This window comes from Carya illinoinensis, chromosome 11 (genome assembly GCF_018687715.1).
Source record: "Carya illinoinensis cultivar Pawnee chromosome 11, C.illinoinensisPawnee_v1, whole genome shotgun sequence".
NCBI classification, from domain to species: domain Eukaryota; kingdom Viridiplantae; phylum Streptophyta; class Magnoliopsida; order Fagales; family Juglandaceae; genus Carya; species Carya illinoinensis.
Window position 1 is genome coordinate 44,635,687 of NC_056762.1, and position 20,395 is coordinate 44,656,081.

A 20,395-nucleotide genomic window follows, 5' to 3' on the forward strand; every position below is an offset into this window, starting at 1 on the left:
CCTTTGTTTTTTCCTTGTCTTTTATTCTTCTTTCTTCATTTATCTTCTAGTTGTGAGACCTCTCCCATTGGGCTGGACTTAGCTTACTTTGAATCGAGTATATTTTATCTATTCCAAGATCCAAAAAACATTTCTTTCCCATATCATTAGTTTAGTTCCAATCATGTTCTCAAAAGATTAGTTCACTTTTCAATTGCTTCTAATTTTATTTCTCCTCCCTTTATTAGATGGATGGAAAAATCTTATTCAATAAAGCGTAAAACCTAAGGGTCAGGATGCAAAAAGTGTAAAACCTAAGGGTCAAACTGAAAAAGGTTTTGCAGGAAAGGATAATAGGACGAACGTACTGGTTAAAGAAAATAAATTACGAAACATGTAAAATGTTTTTTTTATTCATTTATTTCTGCAGTTCAAAATTTTGAAATCCAAGCCGCGCTAAACGAAGCCCCATCCCCACCGTTCATCCCAGAACCCCAAACCTCTCTCTCTCTCTATCTCCACCCCCCCAGCGCTAGTGATTTTCATGGCTATCCTCTGAAGAAGAAGAAGATGTCGACGTTAGAGAAGCTGTTTGTGCAGATCTTCGATCGGAAGCAGCGAATCATCGACCGGGTCAAGCACCAGACCCATCTCTTCGACCAACACCTAGCCTCCAAACTCCTTATTGACGGAATTGTTCCTCCCCCTTGGCTCTGGGCTCATCCGCTCCACGCTCAGCCCTCAGATCTCAAAGGTAATTCGCACCTATCATATTCACTTTTTGTTGTTGTTGTTGTTGTTATATGGTTTTCTCAATCAATTGGAAAGCGTTTTTCTCGAAGGGATTTTGTATTCGTTCGGAATTTTGAAAATGCTTTAGTTCCATTATGTAGTAATACGATTTTTGCTTGGATTTTTTTTGTCTGGTTTAGAATTTTCCATGGAGTTGTTTTGCATTTTCGGAAGTAATTTTTATACTTCTGGGACCAAAGATTACACTGAATTTTGCTTTTATTCGCAATTCGAAAGAAAAGAAACCAGACACAAACAGCTTGTCAATTTGATGCTTGTGTAACGTGGACTTCGCAATGTAGAAGTTTCAAATTGAAGACTTAGATCGCGCCTTACCTTTTTGTCATCAACCAAACGGTTTAAACAAATGGCATTGCAGTTGCTTATCATGCCATCGTTATTTCACAATTTTAGTTTAGTTTTTGCATTTGCACAAGGTCTTGTACTTTAGGACGAACCTCTGATTTTAGGGAACTAGTATGAAGCTCTAAAATATTGCTTAGATAGCTTCACTCTGAGGGACCTTGTAGAAGTAGATTCACAAGTTTTATTGCCATATCATATTTTGTAGCTGAAGCTTGAACTACATGAAGTAGCGTTCACTCGAAATTTGGATGGTATTGAATGTGTCCAGGCTTCCTGTTTCAGAAATTCCTTCTGAAATATTCAATTCATCTAATTGGGCATGTTCTCGTGCGTAGAGTTTGTAACCAATATTAAAACTAATATAATCATTAGAAAAATTGTTAAGAACTAGACGTGCATGGCTTCAGCCTAAGGACCTTCTGTCCCAATGTCACACCACTTAATGTATCTGTTACTTTCTTGAAATGACTGAGATTCTATGTCCTTGGCCTCATGAAAACCATTTTTGGCATTGCAGAATTCAATAAAGAAGAGCTCCTATCGGGAGTCTTGCTCCCACAGCCACCACCCACCATCACTTATTCCAGTAGTCACTGCTCTCTGTACAACAAACCAGTTTTTGCATCTGATAATGGACAGTTACCAAATGAGCTGCACACACATGTTCATGCTTCAGACAAAGGCCTTGATGCCGGAGATGGGCCATTATCTTTGCAGCAGCGTCCTGATGATGGTGGATGTGCGTCCAGTGGTGTTCCTGAGCTGGATCGTACTGCTATGTCTCCTCAAGATCCAAGAGATATGGGAGTACCAGATATTTACCATGACCAAGCTCTATCATTGGCAAGGATTCATAGGTCTAAGTCAAGACAAAGGGCTATAGAGCTTCGCAATGGCGCAAAAGCAGCCAACAGCTGCTCAAGTGACGAGAATAATGTTGATACATTTGCAGGTGGAATTTCAGGGTCTGCAATTGCTTCCCTTCAGAATGACCAGGATGATGAGTCAGTGTTTGTCAATCCGATGGATATCACGACTGCCAGGTTCACAGAGAAAGGAGCAAAAGTAGGTGATTGTTGGAGTATGGGAAATGGTAGCTGTATTTACTCTGGTAGAATGACGAGGTCTATAAGCTCCAGCCAGCAACTGTGCTCTTTGAATGTGAATAAATCTTATATCTCCCGGGAAGATGGTGGTATACTTACAGGTTCTACCTCCAACTTAAATGAGCAGTCTAGCCATGAGAATGAACTGTTGGAACCAATTGGACCCACTAATATCACCAACAAAAGTTGTGGAGGGAGGAAAGTAAAAAGAGGAGATGACCTCCTCAAGGGCATGGGAAGCAATGTTTACCTTGGAAGAGTAACACGATCTAGAAATTCTAGGGAGGCTAGGTGCTCGAGTAAATCAATAAATCTGGATGGCTCTTGTGACAATAACAAGGCGGATGATCTTAGCGATTCCAAGGAGCCTTGCATTTATGTGGAGGAGTCAGTGGAATTGGTCAAGCCCTCTGCTATCACTACTGACAGTAGTACATTTAAAAAAATAATGGTGGACTGCGAGAGAAAGGAAGAGGGATGTAATGCTCATTTTGGTAGAGATTTAAGATCTAGAAGTTCTTGCCAATCATTCAACAATGTTAATGGTACTTCAGAGGCACGGTCCATGAGAAAATCCTCAAAACTGCCTCAATCTCCAAGTTGGATTGGAGATGCAGCTTTAAAAAATGGACAGGGCCCTCAATTGTATGATGCAAGGTCCTCACTGAGTCAACAAGATCAAGATTTATGTGGGGAAAATGCAAGAGAGCACTCAAGGAAGGGGGATTCTGAAGTAAAGTGCGTTGCCGGAGATACAGAGCCACAGGCTACTAGTAACATCAGAATTATTCAAAAAGCTGTCTACTCCAATGCCTATAAACAAAGGGTCACCCGGTCCAAAGTTGCTGCTTCCAGCAAGTCGAATGAAATACAGGGTGCTCAAATGTCTGGAAGGTCCTTGCCAAGTCAAAATGATCAAGATCCATGTACAATTAATGCGGCATGTTATTCGGATACGGAAAATGTTGCTGACGCATTTGCTGCTACCACCGACATAAAGGGAGAAACGACAATTACCAGTGAAGGAATATCAAAACCTCTCAACTCCTCCCATGCTTTGGGTTGTAAAGTCACACACTCTAGATCTAATTCCTCCAAAAAGCCTCCAATTGCACAATCTATAGACATTTCTGAAGGAATTGACCTTAATAAAGGCCCAGGTACTCAAATAAAAGTTTTGCCATGTATTGGAAACAGTGACATGGTTGGCCTGGAGAGATGCGCTGCAAATATGATGGAATCTGAGATTGATTCTGATGAGTTCATTGATGCTGGCTCAGGTTGTCCTGGGTCTAATATGGACGTTGCTTGCCTTAGAGTTGGATCTGATGTTTTAGTGTTGACGCCGCCCTCTGATTCTAATATGCTTATGAAGCCCAAGCAACTTAATTTTGTTGATGTGGATGAATCTGGTTTGAATGGAATTTCATGTCCTCCGTCTGAAAAGGAGATACAGGGCAGGTCCTCAGAAGCTTTTGCTAATCCTGCAGATTTAATGGATAAAGCAGCATTTGTCAGTCATCAAGCTAGGTGCAGCTCATCCCCAGGGAAACATCTGCCAGAGGAGCAGGAAGATTTGAGCAATGAAAATGAACCTCAAGAATCTTCATCCAAAGTCTGTGTGGAGGAGACATATGAAGCCAGTGGATTTTCGGATGGAAATGCTGTGTCTTTACTTAAAAAACCATCTGAGGTTCCTAAGGATGCAATTATTTCTACTTTTCCAGAAAGTGGCGGGATTTACCAAGAGAAATCTTCTTTGCTGGATCATTCATCTATCTCCAGAGTTGCCTGTGAAGATTCAATTATTAGTTTGCCAAAACTAATGAATTCTAATCTATCAAATGTTAGTGTTGATACTAGGATGGATCTTTCCTATGAGAAGGTTGTTGTGGAACATGATGACGGGCAATCTACCAAATTGGTTTCTGAAGACGATAGACTTGATAGTGGTCTCTGCGGTGATCCCAAAAAATCAATAGATGCTAATTTTGCCCTTGTTAGTGGATCCAGTATTTTCAATGATCTTGATGTATCTTTAACAGATTCTACAGTTGACATTCTTTGTCCTCTTTTGGTGGATGAAACAGAGGATGATTTGGAGCAGCAGATTATACATTCAGGTAATTCTCAGGATGGAAATGCAGATTCCTTGGGGAGATGTATCAGTGAAGAAAAACTTGTAGTTGGTCTAAAATCAACTGAAGATGAGATTGCAAAGATTGCCATGCCAAGAGGTAGTTTTAGCTTGGGCTCAGAGGATTTAGGGCCTCAGCATAAGCGGAGAAAGACTGAGGGACAAGTAACTAGTGTCCTGTCTGCTTCCTCAGGCTTGAGGGAAGAGGGGGTTGAATTGATCAACAGGTGTTCTATAAGTGAAAACCTGAATGATGCAGAAGATAATCCCAAGGCTGTCCTAGATTCTCAGTACTTTTCATCATCCCTTGAGGAGGGGGTTGCACAATTAGACAGCAGTAAGAGCCTGGTTGAAGAAATGCATGAAAATGAGGAGGGCCACATGTTAGAAGGGTCTGAATCTTCACCTAGGCTGCAAGTTGAGGAGGTAATTGCTTTTCTGTTGTAAATTAGAAAACTTTTTATCTTGATTTATTAGGTCATCAATCCCTGAAAATGACATTGAATTGGGACAGACTTTCGGTTTTTTTTTTTTCTTGGGTCTGTCATAGAAGAATACCTTGGTTATGTGGAACATGTAACATCTATGCACAAAACTGCAATCCAAAGTGATTAAGATGACAGTAGTCTTTAGTGTTGGCAATCATTTGGAAATATTGACCTGATTGGATGATCTTAATCTTTAAGTTGAAATACTTGTCACTTAAATTTTTTTGCAGTTGGCTCTTTCATTGTTTTGTGATGTGGAAATTTCAGCTCTGGTAATCTCACTGGAACCCCTTGTGATATTAGATATGACACCGGATAATTATAACATCTTGCAAATAAAAATACCATGCTTACCTATAACCTTGACAAAGGCGGTCAATGGATCCAAAAGCCCCTGACCCGACCAAAAAGAGCATGGGTGGATATGGTAAGGAAATAGATGGCTTTAGCTAGAGCTATATTGTGATAGGGATTCATGTATCATTTCCAAGTAATTGGAATGATGGCTTTGTTTAATTTAATTTGTTCATGTGCAGAGATTGTTTACTCTGGATGGTAAATTTGCATTTTAATTTGTCATTTAGGTGGATCTGGAATCACCAATCCCTATTGCATTGCTATTATGGTGCAATGATGAATGGATGGACTTTGCTTATGCAATTATGGATGTCTAACCGAGTATACCAACAACTTCAAAGAATTGCTAGAACGTAATATAACTGTGGAATTATTTAGAATTAGCTATATGTTTGCCTGTCGCATAATTTGATATTTTATTCTAATTACTTGGCAGTTCAGAACGTATTTCGTGAGTTTTTTTTCATTAGAGCTTTTCTGATGTGCAATATATGCCAAAAAATTTTTCCAACAGGCTCAACTCAGTTTGGAAGCTATAGGTGGAAGTGCTAACACGCCTTTCACTTTTATCGAAGATGGGCTAAGAGTGTCCCTTATCTCAAGTTTGATCAATCAGGCTGCTGGTGATTCTCAAGGTTGCTTGACAGAGGAAATGGAAGAGGCTAATTCAAATAGCAAAATCTTTGATTCAAGACTGCAGTGTATTGTAGACCAGATCCCCCTTGAAGATAAATTAAGACTGGGAAGTACAGAACATTTTACTTGCAGTGAAAGAACCTTGCAGGAAAATATATCTAAATTTAAAGGACCTGACAAATTCTCGAATTGCTCAGTTGGTTCTCCATGTAGCCACTCTTTGGATATGACTGGGGCTGATGGGGCGGTGCCTGTGTTTGAGGGGTTCATTCTGCAAACGGATGACAAACAGCCATGCATTGCGGGGGAGGGATTTAACTTTGAGAACTTTGACCTTCCAAACACTGATATAGAACGTGCTAGTATTCTGGAGCAGCTTTGCAGATCTGCTTGCACGAATACACCATTATCCTGTTCTTCAGCTGCATATAAGTTGCACACAATTCCAAGTCTGTACAGTTCTGTTCCTAATGGGCTTCTAGAGGGCATGAACCTCAGAAGCAACCTTTCTACTGATGATACTGAAAAGCAGCCACATGGTAGTTGCGTGAAAGAATTTGGCCGCGCTTTTCATGGGAGGTCCTATTCACATTGCCCACCTAAGTCTAGTTGTCAATCAGATTGGAATATAAGGAATCCTTATACATCTCCAGTTGGGAAGCTCTGGGATAGAATCAAATCAAACTCTGGCAGTTCAGAGAAGCGAACAAGCTTAAATCCAGAGCTTCCCTGCATTAATGAAGAAAATGAGAATGCAGATGAGGTAGCCGAGACAATCCCAGAAGGCATTCGTTCAGAAGTGACAACTAGCTCAGTCAAAAGAGAACCACTTCTTGACATTACAGAAAATCCAAACCCTCCTGCATCAGTTTCTGAAGTGGAGATGTATGCAGATAGATGTAGTCTAGACTCTGTAAACATGGAATTTAGCTTCACTGGGACTCATACTAGGGTCAAACAGAAGCTTAGAAACCAACACAGTCGTAAGAAAAGATATGTCAACAAGGCGAAAGAGAACCAGAGTGTATCCATTGGAGTAAGTAGTGTTAAGAGGGCCACAGAATCAGTTCTTGACAGATTCACTAAGCCAAAATTGTCTGGAAAGACCAGTATGAGAAAAGGGAGCCCTACTTTCTTAGGGAGGGAGTCCAAGCCTAACAATATTGTCTCCAATATCACTTCCTTTATTCCTCTTGTTCAACAAAAACAAGCAGCCACAGCTATCACAGGTAATTTTTTCTCTCTCGTCTTCCTCATGAAGATTGAGAGTTTTCATTGACAATTGCTTAACCAATAGAGCTCATTTTTTGTATTTAGCTGCTCACATACCATATGCTTTAAGTTAATGTATAAAAAATTCCAAATTGGTTTTCCTGGATTATGTGCTGTTTCATAGACCATGCAACTTCATATTGTCTACTCTTACGATGACAGTCTTAAGTTTTCAGTTTGAGCTGCTTTATTGAACTAAATTTGTGTGGTCAGATAGTTTTTTTATTGTATTGCTAAACTCGCTCTCTCTCTCTCTCTCTCTCTCTCTCTCTCTCTCTCTCTCATTATCCCCATTTATGTCCTATAATGTTCCATTTCTAGTGGAAATCAGGCTGTATAGAATTCTTTGCCATCAAGAAGTAGGATCAGTAGTGCCATTGACCGCAAATCTTCGAAGTAAATATTGTCCCTCCAATATTAATTAAGTTACATTAGAATCATCTACAAAACCGAGGAGAATCCTGAAAATGGAAGTTTGAGGAGCCCTGGATGCAATGATTTGAATGCTTTTAGAAATGCCTATCATAAACACTGAGTTTGACTTGAATAAATGAAATATCCGTTTTCTATGTAGAAAGTACAAAACAAGAAATATGAGTCCTGGTTGATAGCACCATAAACCTGATATGAAGACTAAATAGACTGATATACAAAAGATAAAGGATAGGAACTGCAAGAGAAAAAGGCTTACGTTTTGAACTCAAGGAGCTCAATAAGGACTTGTGTATATTGGGAGATTATACTGAACCTGGAATGAACCTTTGTTATATCTTTCATGCAATATGCTTAGTGAAGTTATCCTTTGAAAGTGGTCCATGAAGCCAAGGACGAAGCCAGGATTTATGTAGAGGGGGGGGGGGGGGGGGGGGGGGGGGGGCGTAGGAATTAGGATATATAAAAGTTTGTATATAACAAAAATTAAAAGATTACTTAAAAGCGTGCATATATATATATAGGAAGTTTCAAGTTTGAATATAAAATAAAAAATAAAAACATTTAACATGCCAATTGATCTCAATGTTCTTTCAACAAATAAAGATCATTAATTATCACATTTCTTCTTAATATAGACTAGCAAATAATATATAAGAAAGTTGTCATTTATTTTGTTTCGAAAGCTTATTTCAACAATATTAAGAACCGAAAAAGTTCGTTCAAATTTTTTTTTATTTCGAAACCTAGTCTTAACAAAGTTTATGATTTAACTTTTTTGGCTTGTCCATATTATGATATTCAAAACTAATTTAAACGTACATAAAACATAATAAATCAAATTAGAAAATATGGGTTTACATGATGAATCGATGAGCACATATACCATTTACAGAGAATAAAACATATTTGGGATTAAAGAAATTCACATCTAATACTCTTTTATTTTTGTTTTTAAATAACTTTGAACATATTATGATAGTTTTTGTTTTTGTTTTCATCCCTGCATGAAGCTGTAAGCTACTATGAATGTGTTTCTTTGATCAGTACATAAGAGTATGGTTGGAATGAGATTCTAGCAGTTTGTATGGTTGTTTCGCCACTGTTTTTTTTCCTGAAAATTCAGTTTTGCCTTCTCCCTCCCAATTTTTTAATTATATCAAAACTTCCTGTCCATACTTGTAGGGAAGAGAGACATCAAAGTGAAGGCCCTAGAGGCTGCTGAGGCAGCAAAACGTCTTGCAGAAAAGAAAGAGAATGAGCGTAAAATGAAGAAGGAAGCCTTGAAGGTTGAGCGAGCCAGATTGGAGCAGGAAAATTTGAGGCAGTTGGTGTTGCAGAAGAAAAGAAAAGAAGAGGAAAAGAAGAAAAAAGAGGCTGATATGGCAGCAAAGAAAAGGCATAGGGAAGAAGAAGAAAGGAAAGAGAAGGAGAGAAAAAGAAAGCGTGTTGAGGTTTCACGTAGGCGGCAGCAAGATCATGAGAAATTATGTGGTGAGAAAGACGAGAAAGAACTGAAATACCGAGCTACAGTAAGAGGCCTTGTGCTTTTAAAATAATTTGTGATTCTGTCTGCTTCCTGTTCTAGGAATAACATAAATTACTGGTCTGTCTTTTATAGGATACAAGAAAGGATGAGAGGGAGGAAAATAAGGATGAAACAGATAAACATAAAAAGATGGAAGGCATTAGGGAAGCTGGAAATCCTGGGAATGTTTCAGAGACTGAACATAGGACTGCCAGGATTCCATCAAGTGACACCAGGAAAGAAAGCAATCTCAAGGATTCTGAGGATTTGAGCAATAGAGGAAATAATTCAAAGGTAAACAAGTTTTGCTTGCGGTGTTTCATTGGAAGTAGCCTTCATATAATCACACACAGCAAGCAAATCTCCTTCCCCCCCCCCCCCCCCCCCCCCCCCCCCCCTCTCCCTCTCTTCTCCCAAACCAAATAAAAAATGTTAATAGTTTCTGTTGTTAGTGAGTGGTTTTGCCCTCATATTTCATGAACCTTTTGATACCTGTCAGTGCCTTATCCTTTCCAGACTACACTTCATAGTAAAAGGATTGTATTTTTGTTTAACCACCTTATAGAAAGTTATTTTACTCGCACCATTGTTATGAGTTTATAATATAATTAACTTTCATACGGTTGATGCTGAGACTTCCTAAATTCTTTTAGGTAATGAGCAGTCTGAACAAAGCAATAGAAAGTGAAAAATTGTTTACCAACACAAAGCCAGAACAATCGTATGATATTTCTCCGTACAAAGTTTCGGACGATGAAGACGAAGACGATGATGATGATGCACCAAACACTAAATTCATTCCTTCATGGGCCAGGTGTGTAACTCAAATTATTTTGTCTTATGTGAATATCTTAACATTCATTTGGCTGCTGAGCTATCCAGTAATGATATTTCTGCCATAGGCATTTTCTCCAAAAAATGATAATATGGTTGCAGCCTTTTCTTTGATAATGTGCATCCTGGTGAAAGGCATAGACTTTGTCGCTGCTTTGGACTCTCTCTATATGCTCTAACAAAGCATTGACAACTTTGTGTTTTGTTTCTGCAGCAAACATCGTGTGGCTCAAGTTGTTTCTTCCCAGCAAAGAGTAGACCCTGAAGCGATTTTTCCCCCAGAAAGCTTTTCCAATATAGCCGAAGGTAAATTATCTAAACTGTTTAAAGCTATAAATTAGCTATCACTAGACTGAAACAATTGTATGCTTTTGCAGTTCTATTGCCTCGAAAACTTCAGCTATAGTAGCAGGCTAGAGAATGAAAAAGAGTAAATAAATTGGCACTTTTTCAGTCATCTGGTGAGGGAATTTGTCAAGAAAAGGTATGTTTTCTTTAATATTTTGATGTTAGTTTTCTCTTTCCTCTTGAATGTGAGGAGAATCAAGTCTGGTTTTAAAGCTTTTCTTTGCAGGTACCGCATGCTTTCACAATAAACAAAGTACTCTAGATAAAGAAACAAGATGCTTTTTATTTTTCAGTTTTGGTTTTTGAAGTTGGAACTGAAACAATTGTTGTGTGCTTTATGTGGCAGATTTCCAAGGAACATACTCTGGAAGAGTTTAGGAGTAGGTGACTTCTTCCCAGCGCAAATGTAGCTGAAGATTGCAGAAGTCACTGACGTTACAGTGTATATTCTCTACTCATTATTGTATTGGACCTTTTGCTATCTGACCGTAATTCCTCAGTTCCATACTTTGCCGATGGAAAGGGCTATTTTGCAGCTTATTGGTTTGAAGCAAAATTTTCATGGCAGCTAAAACAAATTTGGGCATTGATTCTACTGCTCAACTCTTTCGCTCCCTGCAGTCTCCCCTTCTTCTTTAGCACTTATTCCCAATTTTAACGCCACAGCACCAGCAGTGCAGCAAACTCTAGAGATAACAAGTTTCTAACCGGTAGATGCACATTAGTCCGTTGCTTCCAGCAGTTGCTCATTCCCTGAGGCCAAAGCTGGAATTCCACAGATTTTTGTAAAAGCAGTGAGTTTCTATATATTTGACAATTATTTTCTTGGATGGAAAATGAAGTTACCAGAAACTCAAGGAGCCTCAGGTTTGAATACATATTTGAACTTATTAGAAAGAGAAATTGCTGTGCAGAAGTTCGAAGAAGTGGCAACCGGCAACTAAACTGTTAAATAGAGTTGGACAAGTAATCTTTTGGTAGTGTTATTGTAGATGTTACAAGATAACAAATACCATCAAGTTTGGAGCTAAATTCAGTCTTGCTAATTGAACTTCTACTTCTAGTCTTATTGCAGTGATCTGAGCCACCCCTACCCTATTTGTCCAATCTGTTTCATTTGAGAACTTACAACAGATCGAATAAGTTGGTCCTTAGTGGTTATTTTCGTGGGATTATGTTGTTTAGCTAAGAGCTGGAGCTAGAGCTCTGGATATTTAATGAATCAATCATATAGGATTATATAACAGAAGTGAAAACAAATAGCTGTGGTCATGGACTAGAAAGATTTTTAAAAAGATTGCAACGGCTACATGACGTGTGAATGTATCCATTATTTTTTGCTTTTGAAATGGTGGGTTTGGACTTTGGACCCACGATCACATCACATGGCCTCCTTTTGTCATTATTGAATTCAACAAACAAATGGCAAAGCTTACCCCATTCTAGGAATCTTTCTATAATTCTATGTTGCCGTTTAAGATTTCAAGATCCATCATCCATTATGTTGGAATTCAGTGCCACAAATGTAAAGCACGTGGGAAGGGAACGGTTCTTACTACTACTTTTTTAAATCATACCCTACTATCATTTTACTTATATTTCAATAAATAAGATGTGATATATTTATTAAAATTAAATAATTTTTTATTATCAAATGATAATAAATGTACCACATCATTTAACATTAGAATCTATATTTTATACGAAATAATTTAGATATTGCTTCTATCTTTATGAAAATGATAAGAAAAATAAATAGATAAGAAATTATAAAGCAACTCTAATGATTCCATTCCCATTGACAATGTTTTCAGCTGTTTTTTTTTTTTTTTGGCATAAAATATAGACTCCAATGTTAAATACGATGAGTATTTAAAATATGATGAGTATTATATCTATATCTTTTAAAATTGTAATATATATATATATATATTTGTACTATAAATTGATAATAAAAAGATCTTCAAGCTGTAGTTAATACCATTCTGCTCAAAGCTTTGCATCATCAGTACAGTCTACATTCACCTGTAATCAATGAGCCAGCCCCAATCTTTGACCCAGTAGTCAGTACTCCAACATCCCACCCACAAAGCGGTGTCGTCCCATTCCTTCTAAACTCCACTCTAGGTCCTGATGACCGTTACAATCCCTACTATTCAACCATCAACGTCCCCTTCAAACCGACCAACGCGCCACTTTTCCCACCCCACCCGACCCCACTTTGATCCATAATCCTCTCCCTATCTATCTCTTTCTCTGCAAACATAACCATTTCCTTCCCCTCCAATTTTCTTCGACGTTATTCATGTATTATTCCGCATCCATGCCTCCAAGAAAGCTTCTTGTTTTCTTGGCAATATTTCTTGCTGTTCACTTCGCCTTCTCTGAACCTTCTTTGGCCTCAGCCAACGATGTCAATCTCGATTTCCTTTCTTTCACGCTCCGCAACTTCACTCTCCTTGGTGACTCCTACCTCCGAAATGGAGTCGTCGGGCTCACCCGAGAGCTCGGCGTGCCCTCTTCCGGCGCCGGCACCGTCATCTACAACGAACCCATCACCTTCTTCGATCCCGAATCCAATGTCACGGCCTCTTTCTCCACTAGTTTCTCTTTCTCCATTCTTAATGTCAATCCCAGCTCCTATGGGGACGGCTTAGCGTTCTTTCTCTCGGCTGATAACCAGACTCTTGGGAGCCCAGGAGGATATTTGGGCCTCGTTAATTCGTCCCAGTTGACCAAGAACAAGTTCGTGGCAGTTGAACTCGATACCCGCCTCGACACGCACTTCAATGACCCGAACGATAATCATGTCGGGTTGGACATCGAAAGCCTTAATTCTATCAAGACCGGGGATCTACTCTTGCAGGAGATTGATCTCAAGAGTGGCCATTCGATCACAGCTTGGATTGATTACGATAATGATATAGGAAAGCTTAATGTTTCTTTAAGTTATTCGAGCTTTAAGCCCAAGAAGCCGGTGCTGAGTGTTGATATTGACCTTAGTGATTATCTCAAGGAGGTCATGTATGTGGGATTTTCGGCTTCGACCGAGGGGAGTACCGAGCGTCATTTGATTGAGACTTGGAGTTTTACTACTTCCGGTTTTGTTCCGGCGAGGCCAAGGTCACATCCCCACAATGTGTCTGATACCTCGGTGACGGTCACCCCACCCATTCCTGTTTCGAGTTCCAGTGGTAAACATCACAGTAGGATTGGTTTTGGTTTTGGGATCGCTGGTCTGGCCTTCTTCTTCGTAGTTCTTGCGGTTTTCGGTTTCGTTTCTCTTAGGAAATTGAGAGGCATCAGGAAGCAGATGAGCTTCAAAGCGGAGCTGCTTACAGGGCCAAGAGAATTTACTTACAAGGAGCTAAAGTCAGCCACAAAGGGGTTTCATTCCAGCAGGATAATTGGCCACGGTGCGTTTGGGACGGTTTACAAAGCAATCATCACCTCGTCTAAAATGGGAACGATGGCCGCAGTAAAAAGATCGAAACACTCCAACGAAGGGAAGACTGAATTTCTCTCAGAACTGTCTATTATAGCTAGTTTGAGGCACAAGAATTTGGTTCAGCTCCAAGGTTGGTGTGTTGCTGAGGGTGAGTTGCTGCTTGTTTATGACTTCATGCCCAATGGGAGCCTTGATAAGGTGCTGTACCAAGAATCTGGGCAAGGCACTTTGTTGGATTGGTCGCATAGGCTTAACATTGCGATCGGGTTGGCTTCTGTTCTGACATATTTGCATCAAGAATGTGAACAGAAAGTCATTCACAGAGACATAAAGACAGGGAATGTGTTGCTGGATGGGTGCTTTAACGCGAGGCTGGGTGATTTTGGATTGGCAAAACTCATGGACCATGACAAGAGCCCTGACTCGACTCTTACTGCTGGAACAATGGGCTACCTTGCACCTGAGTATCTTCAGTATGGGAAAGCAACTGACAAGACAGATGTTTTTAGCTACGGTGTGGTTATACTTGAAGTGGCTTGTGGGAGAAGGCCAATTGAGAGAGAACCAGAAAGTCTCAAAATGGTGAATTTGGTTGATTGGGTGTGGGGATTGAATGCAGAAGGAAGGATAATTGAAGCAGCTGACTCAAGGTTGAATGGGGAGTTTGAGGAGGAAGAGATGAGGAAGCTGTTACTGGTGGGCTTGAGCTGTGCAAACCCGGATAGCGCAAAGAGGCCTTCAATGAGGAGAGTCCTACAGATCCTTAATAATGAGGCGGAGCTACTAGCTGTGCCAAAGAGGAAACCTAGTATCACTTTCTCTTACTGCTTGCCTTTGAGCCTGGATGACATTGTTTCAGAAAGTGAAGAAGAGTGCGAGACCCTCACCTCTTTGTGTGAGATTAAAATAGACTGAAGGAAGAATTCATGTTTTCAGCTTGTGCAGAGCGTATTGATTGCTCGATTATTTCATTCTTTTAGTTCTATTGTAGTGTTATCAAGTCTCTAATTCAGAAAATAGAGGCTGTAGTTTCACTGGCGTGAGTTCAAAACAATTCCATTGAACTATCTGGTCTCTGCTGTATCCACTGGCATAAGAAACTTTCTTAAATGTCTTAAAAAATGTATTGGTTCTCTGCCATAACTCATCTTTGCGGCTTTGGACTCTTTAAGAACATATTACCACCGCAGTAATGCCCATATATGAAGTTAAAAGCGATACTGCTTCCGTTTTCTCGAGTAGTATATTTGTAATTTGTGACATTCTAGAACTTATATAAGTATGTGAATCTCAGGATATGGTTTTTGATATTTCATTATGTAATCAAAGGGAGCTGTGAATGTTGCCCTGCCTCGCAAATGCAACAGTCTTTATAACTGAGCTCCATTGCAAAGCACTTAATTATGATCTGTTTATAGCTTAGGTCATAAATTGAGAGTATTAGGATTAGCGCATGAACTTCCAACTAAGATGTATGCTTTGATTTAAGCTCATCTTTTGCTCCTAAGGTTCGGGTTCTTTGATTAATATTCATGTGTACAAAAATTATGCTTCACAGAACACTGATATTGAGTTTGGGTTAAAAAATAGTAAGAATATGGACCTGGGGAGTTGTCTCCGTCCATTGCAAACCCATCCCTTTTTAGGGGAGTTTAGGACTGCAGGGGTGGTAAACACTAAAGACAACAACTCACTCACAATAATTATTTATTTTGAATACCAAGCCTTATCTTTGTATTGGAAATGGAATGAAGTGGTTTAATATGGTGGTAATTGGATGGTATGACCACTAAAACTCGCATCTGCCATCTAAGGTGCTTGCACTCCCATTTTGATACCAGAGGTTGGTGATGGCTTGAATGGATTATTAGATAGAGCTTAAGAATTTACATCAGCATATGAACTAATTACAGAATGTGTATCAGAAAACTCACGTAAACTGCAATTCCTGACTCTGAAGTATTCTTCTCAGATCTTTCTGGATGGAGAAAACCTCTGGACAAGGCAAAGACACACCAGAAAGATCTGCAATCAGAACGCCCACAGTTTGAGTTTGGGATGTTCAAATCAAGCTGAGGTGACTTCTTGCTTGACTTGTGTCGCTGATGTCCTAGGCCGCAACGCTTAAGACATGATACTTTGCATGCCTCCCGGCATTCAGTGTTATGCTGTATAAAGTATCCCGACTCAGTTTGATCTGACTTCCATTTCATGGTTTCATGTTGATTTTGGAATTGTACAGCCACCTGGGATCTTTGTTCACTTGCAGGTTGCATTTGATCACCACAGTTATGTTGGCCGCAACAAGTTGTTGGGACTTCAAATAATTGCATGGCTCGGAGGATGTGCGTGAGCATGCTCCTTAAGCTACCTAAGAAGCCCTTATCACAAGCTACATGGGAAAATGATCTCTCCAAATTGACTATCATACTTCCAAATACAAAAGAAACAGTTCAGCCAATGAACCTTTGGTTCAACATTATTAAAGATTCGAAGCATGACAGATTTGATCATTATAAGGAAAACAAACAGCAGCAACAACAAAGTCGAAATTAAGAAGTAGCAGGATATATGTACGTACCATTTTCTAGACATGATCTGAAGCCTAAAGCCCAGTTTAGAAGAATCTATCACAACAACAAATTAATTCAATTCAGCTGAGCAAAAATTAATTTGTAAAGAATGGAGTGAAGCATGTCGGGCCAGCAGGGATATTGCATAGCAAATCTATACTAAAAAGCCTTTGTATGTATTACAATATCATATTTTCCTCTAGAATTGGCATGATCTGTAAAACCCTTTATTCGTTAGCAATTTTTACTCAAGAGAACGATGATTTCATCTAAAACGATTGTACAGAATCTCTTGAATTATTGTCATCTTGTGATTCAGTACTGGTGGGTGTTTTCTTGTACGTACGCCTTTGTGGTGACAGACGTACAGTATCCTCCCTAGCTATCTGCTACCAACAGATATAAGCTCATCCGTGCCTTTACTTTGTAAAATTAAATGGCTTTCTTAAAAAAAAGTGCCCTATGGAAGGGTTTTCTTGTCAGCAAATGAAAAATATTATGGAAATACAAAGAACCTTTCCAGTTCCTTTGGGGATCCAGGAACTCGTGATTTTTTGTAGTATAGAAGGTGTACATGCAGCATGTCCACTCAAGACTGATATCCTTGTAGATTTTTACCTGAAGTAAAGATCTAGATGCAGGCCCCCATTATTGTCGTTAACGTTCATCCAACACAAAACGAAAATTAGTTCCTAGAGATTTAAGTTATCGCTTAGGATCCTCCGGCCTCTTTCATGTCTTCATTTCCTTGCTCTTGATAAGAATATTAATTAGCATTTCCTTTGGTCCATGAAGGGAAAGATCGATCTTCAAAACACTGTTACATCAAATCAAAGGTTCACAACAATAAAATAGCATTTTGATTACCAAAGTATGATCTGACCTGTAAGGACAAAAACACAGGATCCACACGGTGCGGGTGACACGGCAGACATAATTAATTACAGTACTATCGCGTAAAGTTGTTGACAGAAGAAGAGAAAGCACACTCCCAGCAAAGACAAAAACTCCCTTTAGCCAATGGAGGGTTGTGCTCTCTCTCTTCTGTCAACAATATGATCATCTATATCATCCCATTCATTTCCACCATCCACTTTCAATGCCCTTAGCATGGCATGTATATGTGCATTCTTCTTTCATCAAACAATCACTGAAATAATGGAAAACCATGAAAAAAATGGTTCAGTATGATCAGATCATGATATGAGTCATCATGCATGCATGCTTCTGAACACTAAATATATATATATATATATGCATTATGGATGGATCATGACCAGACTATCTCACAATGATCGATATGAATTAACCGAGTCAAAAAGCATGTATATTTCCATTAATCAGAAACATCCATACAAATCATGAGAACTTGAATAGAAATTTTCTGTGTTGATGAACCTTAATTTTACGGCAGAAATTAAGACTGAAACATGAGAAAAAAAAAAAAAAAAAAAAGTAAAGAGGATTTGCCTAACCTTTTTAACTGGAAGAAACAAATATCATGATGAACACGATCGTTACAAGAAGATGAGCTGAAAGAGAGGGAGAGAGACGTAGAAGTTTAAAAGCTCCACCACCATGTAAAAATACTTGGCACCACCACAATAGCTAGGCGCTTCTCTTATAGAGAGATATGGCCAACCGGCTATAGCCAACGATGCACGGATTTGACCGGCTAGTGAGAGTAAAAGTGGTCTTCTTTAATAACTTCTACATTGTTTTATTTACTATTTAGCAGTTTCTGTAGTGTGCATTTATTTGACTAATATGTCTTTTTAGGGTTTTTAATTATTTGTTTTCGTTTTTAGCAAGCAACATCATAAATATGTAACTGAATCTATGGTGGGGGTAACCGGCTATAGCAGGTAGACTCACGAAAAGTCGCTGGACGTAGATTGCGACACGTGGAAGACATGCCGAATAGAGACTTGGACTGGGCCGACTCTTGAGTGTTCCGTAGTGAAAAATGGAAATATTTGAATCGAATCTGCCGCATGCTGATCAAGCGTTGAAACAAACGTAAAATAAACTACTTAATTAACTGAATTAAAGAGTAAAATGAGATATAAACATCATGATTTTAAATTTTTAATCATATCCATCTAAAGCGTTGTTTGAACTTTAAAGAGAAGAGACGTAATTAAAAAAAATTGGACAATTATTACGGTTTATTTTTTACGAAATTAACTATTTACTGCTAAAACAAACTTATCCATCCCACATAATTAATGATGGTAACGGATTTCAGAGGAAATGATACATTTTTTTGTATCTTATTAGTAAACTTCCACTATTTTATATATCAGTAATGTTAGATACAATTATGAGTTGTTTATTATCGTATACTTTTTTAAAAAAATAGTGAAGTAAATTATTAAATAATTTAATATTTTTTATCAAGAGTACGTGACTCAGATGACATGAGACTCAACTTCTATAATAGAGGTTCTAGTTTAATTCTCCTTTTCAAATCCTCCAATATCAATAATAATAATAATAATTTTATAGAAATTTTATATTTATTATTTTTTTTAAAAGATAACTTTAAATTAATAAAATTAACATCATTTCTCCTTATATACGACAAGTGTTTCAGAAAACAAATAAAGGGATCCGTAGAAATCCATCGATCATGTGAAAAGCAGTGGGGTTTTACTTTGGAGAGAGAACTTAATTTGCTCTAGTGCTTGTGGCCGAAGCAAACATGAGTATATAGTACTGGTCTTCATGAGTACCTTTAATTACTTCTTTCATATGAATTAGTCAAACACGATGTTGTTCACGTACCTCATTGATTTGTCACACGCATGCATGTTTTAAAAAACGAAAAAAACAAAAAAAAATTCTGCTCGAGGCATGAAGCTTCTTAGTTACTTCATGCACGCAGAGGTCCACAGATATATAAATTTTCATCCATGTTGATGATATTTTAATTGTAAGCAATGATATAGAGGTTGTACGTGAATACTCTCAAAGTGTTTCTTGATCAGAAGTTTAAATAGAAAGATCTTGATTTTTTGAAATATTTTCTAGGGTTTGAGGTTGCCGGCATCGACAAAAGTATTTATCTTTTACAAAGAAAATATGCTTTGTAAATCTTATTCGATAGTGGTTACTTGGGTTATAAACCAATCAAGACTCCAATGGAACAAAAATTAAGTTGTCTCAGTCTGATGGTGCCATTCTTGATGATCCTACGGTTTATAGAAGATTTGTGGGTTGTTTATTATATCTTACAATAACTAGGCCATACATTACTTTTGCTATTCATATACTTAGCCAGTTTATGGACTCCCCTTGACAACCTCATCTTCATGATGCAAATTGGGTCTTACAGTACCTAAAGTCCTCTCTAGGTTAGGGACTTTTTTTTCCTACTACCTCATCCATCCATTTGAATGCTTTCATAGATTTTGATTGGGTTGGATGTAATGATACCAGACGTTCTATAACTGGTTTTTGTGTATTTATTGGTACCTCTCTTGTATCTTGAAAGTCCAAGAAGCAGGCCACAGTCTCCCAATCCTCAGTCGAGGCAGAGTACTGTGCCATGACAATAACTGTTTAGAAATTGATTTGGATTTCTGCCTTACTACATGAGTAGCAAATTCACTTATCTAATCATGCTTCTTGATATTGTGACAATAAAGATACCATTCACATTGCTTCCAACCCAATTTTCACAAATACACTAAGTATATAGAGATCGATTGCCATTTTGTTTGTGACAAAATCCAAGCTAGCTGGGCACATTCGTAGCTTTCATGTTTTCTCAAAATCTCAACTTACTGATTGCTTTGTCAAACCCTTTGACTATCCTTAACATTCATGCTTCAGCTTGAGGGAGAATATTAGAGATTAGATATTTTATTTTAATTTTGCTTTTTCCCACTCATTCTTTTATTGCATATATATAAACGCATGTGATATTTTCCCTAAGTTCAGTTTTTAAGCTCACCAAAGATCAGACTCAGGGGTACTTCAGATTAAAGCAACATTAACAATGGGATGATTTATATATAATTTACAAAGCAAATCATGTATGGAATTAAAAAAAGTTGCTTGCATTTTATGATCTTTGAGACATGGATTTGGACAT

The 20,395-nt window shown here is 38.3% G+C and overlaps 3 protein-coding genes across 8 annotated transcripts; 2 read left to right on the forward strand and 1 right to left on the reverse strand.

Annotated features, from left to right (window-relative positions):
• Nucleotides 1–386: 386 nt before the first annotated feature.
• LOC122281128 lies at nucleotides 387–11,368 on the forward strand. 2 transcript variants are annotated; one of them, XM_043092407.1, is made up of 10 exons: nucleotides 387–733; nucleotides 1,655–4,806; nucleotides 5,740–7,090; nucleotides 8,751–9,097; nucleotides 9,187–9,387; nucleotides 9,747–9,907; nucleotides 10,142–10,233; nucleotides 10,305–10,411; nucleotides 10,622–11,069; nucleotides 11,190–11,368. In XM_043092407.1, the coding sequence occupies exons 1-8, from the start codon at nucleotides 550–552 to the stop codon at nucleotides 10,331–10,333; spliced, it is 5,517 nt and encodes a 1,838-aa protein (XP_042948341.1). In that variant the 5' UTR covers nucleotides 387–549; the 3' UTR covers nucleotides 10,334–10,411; nucleotides 10,622–11,069; nucleotides 11,190–11,368. The 2 variants fall into 2 exon arrangements, with proteins under 2 accessions (XP_042948341.1, XP_042948340.1); XM_043092406.1 differs by having other exon boundaries at nucleotides 10,622–11,368.
• A 1,092-nt stretch (nucleotides 11,369–12,460) lies between these two features.
• LOC122281129 (probable L-type lectin-domain containing receptor kinase S.7) lies at nucleotides 12,461–14,870 on the forward strand. The gene has a single exon (XM_043092408.1). It carries the CDS (start codon nucleotides 12,581–12,583, stop codon nucleotides 14,636–14,638), a length of 2,058 nt encoding a protein of 685 aa, XP_042948342.1. The 5' UTR covers nucleotides 12,461–12,580; the 3' UTR covers nucleotides 14,639–14,870.
• Nucleotides 14,871–15,574: 704 nt separating this feature from the next.
• Nucleotides 15,575–17,910, reverse strand: LOC122281130. 5 transcript variants are annotated; one of them, XR_006230163.1, is made up of 4 exons: nucleotides 17,772–17,910; nucleotides 16,915–17,446; nucleotides 16,305–16,350; nucleotides 15,575–16,115 (listed from the first exon to the last, which is right to left on the reverse strand). XR_006230163.1 is itself a non-coding variant. In XM_043092410.1 (4 exons), the coding sequence occupies exons 2-4, from the start codon at nucleotides 17,229–17,231 to the stop codon at nucleotides 15,631–15,633; spliced, it is 621 nt and encodes a 206-aa protein (XP_042948344.1). In that variant the 5' UTR covers nucleotides 17,232–17,446; nucleotides 17,772–17,910; the 3' UTR covers nucleotides 15,575–15,630. The 5 variants fall into 5 exon arrangements, 1 of the variants encoding a protein (XP_042948344.1); XR_006230160.1 differs by having other exon boundaries at nucleotides 15,575–16,153; XM_043092410.1 differs by having other exon boundaries at nucleotides 15,575–16,153; nucleotides 17,180–17,446.
• Nucleotides 17,911–20,395: the final 2,485 nt, after the last annotated feature.

Bases quoted from the DNA above. Each gene is read 5' to 3' on its own strand.
- LOC122281128 (XM_043092406.1), top strand. From the start codon at position 550: ATGTCGACGTTAGAGAAGCTGTTTGTGCAGATCTTCGATCGGAAGCAG. The intron at 9,908-10,141 runs GTGTGTAACTCA...TTGTTTCTGCAG, and splicing joins TTCATTCCTTCATGGGCCAG to CAAACATCGTGTGGCTCAAG. The intron at 10,234-10,304 runs GTAAATTATCTA...ATGCTTTTGCAG, and splicing joins CTTTTCCAATATAGCCGAAG to TTCTATTGCCTCGAAAACTT.
- LOC122281129 (XM_043092408.1), top strand. From the start codon at position 12,581: ATGTATTATTCCGCATCCATGCCTCCAAGAAAGCTTCTTGTTTTCTTG.
- LOC122281130 (XM_043092410.1), bottom strand. From the start codon at position 17,231: ATGTCTGCCGTGTCACCCGCACCGTGTGGATCCTGTGTTTTTGTCCTT. The intron at 16,351-17,179 runs GTCAGATCATAC...TTGTTGTGATAG, and splicing joins CTGTGTTTTTGTCCTTACAG to ATTCTTCTAAACTGGGCTTT. The intron at 16,154-16,304 runs GTACGTACATAT...TGTATTTGGAAG, and splicing joins CAGATCATGTCTAGAAAATG to TATGATAGTCAATTTGGAGA.